Genomic DNA, 7,500 nt, shown 5'->3' on the forward strand with positions numbered 1-7,500 from the left:
CTCTTCTTTTCTTTTTTATTGTTTCTTGGATGTTAGTACAGCCTAAACCATAGCCTTTAAAATCCTCTCTCTCTATGTAACCCCACCTTATCACTTAACGTATCTTTTTGTTGCACTTTCTCGACACTTTCCTTTAGCTGGTGGGTATAATGCCCATCATGATTACCACTTAACTACACTTTTACCACTATCACTTGTTCGCCACGTCCTGATCGCTCGTTTGGTCACCACAGCCTGACTCTTACTATCACATAAACACCAGCTGTAAGTGTCGTTGCTATTGTAAAAGGGTCTCCCGCGTAACAGAGTATTCCCCTTGTATTACAGCACAACAATAGCTTGAGGTTCTTTCGCTGCCCTTCCGTATTTAGCCGTGGAATGAGTATAACGGTGGTAGTTTAGAGTAATGCCTAACGCTAGCCTGGGAATTAGTAATGGTTAGATAAAACCCTTTTAGCACCAGTTTCTGAATTAGTAATGGTAATGTTTAGAGTAACTCCGGCGTGGGAATTGTTAATAGTTAGAGTTACCCTAAACACCAGCCTAGGAGTTAGTACTACTTAAATCACCCCCTGGCACCAGCTTGGAAAATAGTAATAGCATTAGTTCTAATATCTCCCTGGCCTCACAAAGTCCAATACTATCCCCTAGTACATGCCACGGTACCAATATCCCCTAGAGCAATAAAGCCCCCCTGTTGTGATTACCCCATAGCGTGTCCCCTCAGCAGCAGCCAGTGTCCCTGCCCTATTTCGCTGTCTCGTCCCTCACAGTGCAGTGTCTCCCTTGCAGTGCCGCCCAGGAAGCTTCAGCTGATGGTCCTGAATTCGCCGGTGAACTTAGGTGACCGCAATGACGTCATTTGTAAGGCCTTTGGAGGTAAGTCCACGCGAGAGACTATATTGGTATGGAGTGTTTGGGTCTGTGTGTTTATGGGGCTGGTCCATCAGGCGTTATGTGTTGTCATGTTGGTAGTTGATTGCAGTACTGATATGGTGTTTGCTGTGAGTGATATGCTTTGATTTGTTTTGATTCCATGCATTGTAGTTTGTTATAATATCGTACTGTTAATATTAATGACCGTCTTTTTGCGTGTGCATTGTCTGCATATTGTGATATTTTCTTAAGAACCGCTTTAGAATAGACATAAATTGATGTTATTTCCTATAAACCGATACTGTATTACATCCCCTTGATTTAGAAAGTCTAATCTACACACACTGTTACAGAACGTAATTATGAATCATAAACAGAGCCGTTTTTCCACGCGAACTTAAGAATAGCAGGAGTTAAGAGATATTGAGTTAGCGCGAGATGAATGTTGCGGATGTTAAAGGTTTAGTTCTTGTTGATGTATGCTAATTATATGAATATTTACGTTGGGAGTTCATGCAGTTATAAGCCAGGCTGAGTTTCACCAGATGGAACACAACAGTCGCCAAGCTTCGAATTTTATTAACTCCCCACTGCATCTTAATTGCATTTGAATAACTAAATTAATTGAAATAAATGCAGGGGAAAAAAAAAAGAAGTTTAAAAAAGTGGATTCCACTCGGTGCGAGAGTAAGTTGGACTTTTTCATGCACGTTAATTAGACCTTGATAATGATCTTACAATAAATTATTTGATTTTCAAAAAAAAATAAAAAAATAAAAAATCGTTTGCTCGATAATTATCTCAATATATCAAATGCAAACCTAATCATGGATTAGAAAAGATTAAGCGTGTCTTTACACTTATCCAATCTATCCGAGGATTAGCATCACCCGTGTCATTTACATCATCTGGATGTACAAAGAACGTAAAGAAAAAAGGCTAATTGTGTGCGCTCTTCTGATATATAGTGGTGCGTGACGTCATGAATACGTTGGGGAAAAGTATAAGTTCTCCATTTTTTTCTGCGTGAGAGAGTTGGAGAGAAAGAGGCAGAGAGATAGAGACAGAGGGAGAGTTACAGGTAGACAGACAGGAAGAGAAGGAGGGAGAGAGATAAAGGTAGATAGATAGAGAGAGAGATAGAGAGGTGGGGTGGAGGGAAAGAGGGAGATGGACACACGCGCACACACACACACCATCACACACACACACACATACACATACACATACACGCACACACACACACCATCACACAAACACACAAACACACACACACATACACCACACACACACACCACACACACACACACACACACACACACACACACACACACACACACACACACACACACACACACCCACACACACACACACACACACACACACTCACCACACATTCACACATTCACACACAACACTCACACAACACACTGACTCACACTCCACTGACAACTACTAAAACACCGACTGACTGACCGACCTACCGAAACACTGACCGACTGACTGACTGAATGAATGAATGAATGAATGAATGAATGAATGAAGAATGATGAATTAAAAAAAAATTTAAAAAAATTTTTTAAAAAAAATAAAAAATAAAAAAGAATGGAAAAAAAAAAAAGGGAAAAAATAAAAATTAAAAATTAATTTTTTAAAAAAAAAATTTTTTTAAAAAAAAAAAATTAAAAAAAAAATTTTTAAAGGAAAAAAAAAAATTAATTGGGGGGTTTTTTAAAAAAAAAATTTGGGGGGGAAAAAATTTTTTGGGAAAAAAAAAATTTTAATTTTTTTGAAAAATTGGGAAAAAAAAAATAAAAAAGGGGAAAAGGAAAAAAGAAAAAGGGGGGGAAAAAAAAAAAGAAAAAAAAAGGGGGGAAAAAGGGAAAAAAGGGAAAAAAAAAAAAAAATAAAAAAAAAAAAAAAAGGAAAAAAAAATTTTTTAAAAAAAAAAAAAAAAAAAAAAAAAAAAATAAAAAAAAAAAAAAAAAATTAAAAAAAAAAAAAAAAAAAAAAAAAAATAAAAAAGAAAAAAAAAAAAAAAAAAAAATTTTAAAATTAAAAAAAAAAAAAAAAAAAAAAAAAAAAAAAAAAAAAAAAAAAAAAAAAAAAATTTTTTTTAAAAAAAAAAAAAAAAAGGGGGGGAAAAAAAAAAAAATAAAAAAAATTAAAAAAAATAAAAAATAAAAAAGGGGAAAAAAAAAATTTTTAAAAAATTTTTAAAATTTAAAAAAAAAAAAAAAAAAAAGGTTTAAATGTTGGGGGGGGTTTTTTTGGGGTTGGAAGGGGAAAAAAAAAAAATTGAATAAAAAAGGAAAAAAGGTTTTTAAAAAAAAATTTTTTTTTTTAAAAAATTTTTTTTTAAGGGGAAAAAATTTTTTAAAAAAAAAAAAAGGGGGGAAACTCGCCCGCTGCTGACCTGACCCTGGGGATAATTTAAATAAAACCCTAGCGTTTCTGAACAACATCTGCTGAATGCGTGTTTCCCGGGTGCGTGAGTTCTACTCTTAATGCCTTGTTCTGCAGGGAGGGGTTGCCGTGCAGGGAAGAGGGAGAAACGGGGTGGGAGGAGAGGAGGGAGGAAGGAAGTGCAAGGGTGAAGTGAGGAGGGAGGTGGGAGGAAAGGGTGGGGAGGCAGAGGGAGAAAGGAAGTGCAAGGGGGAAGTTAGAGGGAGGAGGGAGGGAAGGGGGAAGGAGGAAGGAGAAGGAATAAGGTGAATGTGGAGTGGGGAGGGAGGGAAAAAAAGTGCAAGGTTGAAGGGAGGAGGGAGGAGGGAGGGAGGGGGGGGAAGGGGAAAGGAGAAAGGAAGTGCAAGGGTGAAGTGAGGAGGGAGGAGGGAGGGAGGGGGGAAGGAGGAGGGAGAAAGAAAGTGCAAGGGTGAAGTGCAAGGAAGTGCTTGGGGGAAGTGAGGAGGGAGGAGGGAGGGAGGGGGGGAAGGAGGAGGGAGAAAGGAAGTGCAAGGGTGAAGTGCAAGGAAGTGCTTGGGAGAAGTGAGGAGGGAAAGGGTAATGGGGAGGGAGAAACGAGGTGGGGGGGGGGGGAAGAAAGTGCAAGGGTGAAGTGAGGAGGGGGAGGGAGGGAAAGGGGAAGGGGGATGGAGAAACGAGGTGGGGAGGGAGGAGGGGAGAAAGGAAGTGCATGGGGAAAGTGAAGAGGGAGGAGGGGGGAGGGAGGAGGGAGGGAGGGGGTAAGGGGGAGAGAAAAGACGAGGTGGGAGAGGAGGAGGGAGCAGGGGGAGGGGAGAGAAAAGAGAGAAAGAAATGAGGGGAATGGGGAGGGGTGGAGCCGGAGGGGAAATGGAGGAGGAGAGAAAGGCAGTGCAAGGGGGGGGGGGGGAGGGGGGTGAGGGGATAGGGTGAAGGGGGAGGGGGGGGGAGAGGGAGGAGGGAGGAGGAGGAAGGGGAACTGAAGTATGGGAACGAGATGAACATAGGGGTGGAGAGGAAAAGAGATAGGGGGTGAAAGGGGGGAAAAGGAGAGAGGGGGAAGGAAGGAGGAAATGAAGTAAGAAAGGAGGTCGGGTTGGTAGGGAATGGAGGGGGAAGGGGGAAGAGAGAGGATAAAGAAGGGGGAGAAGAAAGAGAGGGTTGATGGAGGGGAAGGGGAGAAAAAGAGAATGAAAAAAAAAGGGAAATGAGGAACGAAAAAAAGATAGCAGGATGAAGAGGAGAGAAGATAAGATGGAAAAGAAGAAGCAGAGGAAAAGAGAGAGCGAAGTAGAAGAATGACGGAAAATGGAGATGGAAGAAAGGAAATATAGATAGAGAAAGGAAAGGAAAGAGGAATCAGAGTCAGGCATAACGAAAAGGAATAAGTGGCAGTAGAGTTAACGAGCGTGTGTGAGCGAAATCCAGCGTGTGGGAAGTAGTTAAAAAGGGGAATAAAGAAAGCAAGTATGTAGTAGGAAAAAAAGGGGAAAATGCGAAAGTGAAGGATTTTTGAAGTTCGAAAATGGGTGATTAAGATCATAATTAAATGGACAAATAAAGTAAATTCAGACAGGTACACGCACGCACAGATACATGCATACACAAACACAAACACAAACACACACACACAAACACAAACACACACACAAACACAAATACACAAACAAAAACATAAACACACATACAAACACAAACACAAACACACACACACACACACACACACACACACACACACACACACACACAAACACAAACACACAAACACACCCAAACACACACAAACACACACACACACACACACACACACAAACAAACAAACACACAAACAAACACAACACGCACGCACGCACGCACAAAGAGTAGGCGTCATCTAAGGGCTAGCCTGGGCCGCGAAAGACCCAGCAAGAGCGAGGAAGCAAAGAGCCGTGTTACCGGTTTGAAGTACACTCGCTACGAGCAGACCAATTCTTTATTCACTACAAAGGCAGAGAATCAAAAGCAACGCGTTTTGAACCTATACTTTTCATGAAATTGTTCCTTCTTTTTCTTGTTTTTGTAGTTTTGTGTTGTGTTTGCTGGTTTTTTTTCGGTTTTGTTTGTTTGTTTGTGTTGATATCTTAGACTGGTCAAGTGCACCTTCTCCTTCCTCTCTCCTTGTTATCTTCCCATCTCCTTCCTCTCCTCCTGTCCTCTCCCCTTCTCCTCTTCCCGTCTCCTTCCTCTTCCCTTGTCTTTTCCCCTCCTTCCTCTCCCCCTGTCCTCTTCCCCTCTCCCCTCCTCAGCCTCTCACCTCTATATTCGCCCCTCCCTCGCGTCCCCTCGTTTTATACCCTCTCCCCTCCGTCGCCTTGTCCCATCCCCTCCCCCTCCCTCAGCCCCCCTCCTTCTGATGCCCTCTCTCCTCTCCTCCCTCTCTCCCCTCTCCTCCCTCCATCCCCTCTCCTCCCGTCGACCTATTTTCCCCTCTCCTCCCCTCCTCTTCCCCTCGCTCTCCCCTCTCCTGCTCTCGCTTTCCCCCTTTCCTCCCCTCCTTCTCTCCTCTCTCCTCTCCTCGTTCTCCCCCTTTCCTCCCCTCGGTCTCTCCCCCTCTCCTCCTCTCATTCTCTCCCCTCGCTCTGTCCCCTCTCCTCCCCTCTCCCCTCTCCCCCCCTCGCCTATTCCCCTGCCCAGTACTCCCTTTTTTCTGTTATTCCACTCAGGACGCAGGACTGAATATTCTCCTTTGCCCTGCCCCTCCCCCCCCCCCCCCGCTCCTCCTGCCTCTCTCCTCCTTCTCCTTTCCTCCTTACCTCCTCCCCTTCCTTCCTATTCCTCCTTTCTTTCTTCTCCTTCCCGTTTTAGCCTGGTTTCCTCTTCCAATCATCTTCGTTCTCTTCCTATCTCCTTTTATTTCTCCTTTCCTTCTCTTCCTTTTCTTTATTATTGATTCACCTTGCATTCCTTACTTTATCTTATCTTCCTCCCGTCCAGCACTTATTCTGTTTTCCCCTTCTCTTACCTTCCTCTTTTCTTCTCTCTCTTTCCTTGCCTACCTATCTTTCTTCTACTGTCCTTTATCTCTCCTTCCTTAATTCTCTCTATCTTATTCTTCTCACCCCTCCTCCTCCTTTCCCTTTCTCCTTCCTACTATTCCTTCCTTCCTTCCTTTTTACTCGACCTTTCCCTTGCCCCCCTCCCCCCTTCTCCCATTACTCTCCCCTTTTCTCGCCTCCCCCCCCCCCCTCTCCCAGCTTCCTCCTTCGCTACCTGTTTCTCCCTTCTGCCATTGCCCCCCATTTCCCTTCTTCATTTCCCCCCCCCCTCCCCCACCAGACCCTTTCTTTAATTCACCGTCTCTCCCTCCCCTCTTTCCTTCCCTGTGTCTCTCCCTCCTCTCTTTCCTTCCCTGTGTCTCTCCCCTCCCCTCTTTCCTTCCCTGTGTCTCCCCCTCCCCTCTTTCCTTCCCTGTGTCTCCCCCTCCCCTCTTTCCTTCCCTGTGTCTCCCCATCACAACTCTTTCCTTCCTTGTGTCTCCCCCTCCCCTCTTTCCTTCCCTGTGTCCCTCCCTCCCCTCTTTCCTTCCCTGTGTCTCCCCCTCCCCTCTTCCCTTCCTTGTGTCTCTCCCTCCCCTCTTTCCTTCCCTGTGTCTCTCCCTCCCCTCTTTCCTTCCCTGTGTCTCCCCCTCCCCTCTTCCCTTCCTTGTGTCTCTCCCTCCCCTCTTTCCTTCCCTGTGTCTCTCCCTCCCCTCTTTCCTTCTCTGTGTCTCTCCCTCCCCTCTCTCCTCCCCTGTGTCTCCCCCTCTCCCCCTCCCCTCTTTCCTTCCCTGTGTCTCCCCCTCCCCTCTTTCCTTCCCTGTGTCTCTCCCTCCTCTCTTTCCTTCTCTGTGTCTTCCCCTCCTCTCTTTCCTTCCCTGTGTCTGTCCCTCCCCTCTTTCCTTCCCTGTGTCTCTCCCTCCTCTCTTTCCTTCTCTGTGTCTTCCCCTCCTCTCTTTCCTTCCCTGTGTCTCTCCCTCCTCTCTTTCCTTCTCTGTGTCTTCCCCTCCCCTTCTGCCATAACCTTCCCCGCTTCTCCCTTTCTTCCCTTACCTTTTAATCCCCTCGTCCCCCCTTTCCTATTACCCTCATGATCCCCTCTTTCTTTACCTACCTCTCCCTCCCCCCCCCCCTTTGCCATTATTTTCCCCGCTTCTTACTTCTTTTCCTATCTTCCTTTCTCTCT

At 44.7% G+C, this 7,500-nt stretch overlaps 1 protein-coding gene across 1 annotated transcript in view; it reads left to right on the forward strand.

Annotated features, from left to right (window-relative positions):
• Positions 1–7,500, forward strand: part of LOC125036812 (nephrin-like) — a 173,577-nt gene that overhangs the window by 101,946 nt on the left and 64,131 nt on the right. The window contains exon 8 of the mRNA XM_047629674.1: positions 793–879. Coding sequence (XP_047485630.1) covers positions 793–879 — 87 coding nt within the window. The remainder of the gene's footprint in view (positions 1–792; positions 880–7,500) is intronic.

Source organism: Penaeus chinensis, chromosome 22 (genome assembly GCF_019202785.1).
Source record: "Penaeus chinensis breed Huanghai No. 1 chromosome 22, ASM1920278v2, whole genome shotgun sequence".
Taxonomy (NCBI): domain Eukaryota; kingdom Metazoa; phylum Arthropoda; class Malacostraca; order Decapoda; family Penaeidae; genus Penaeus; species Penaeus chinensis.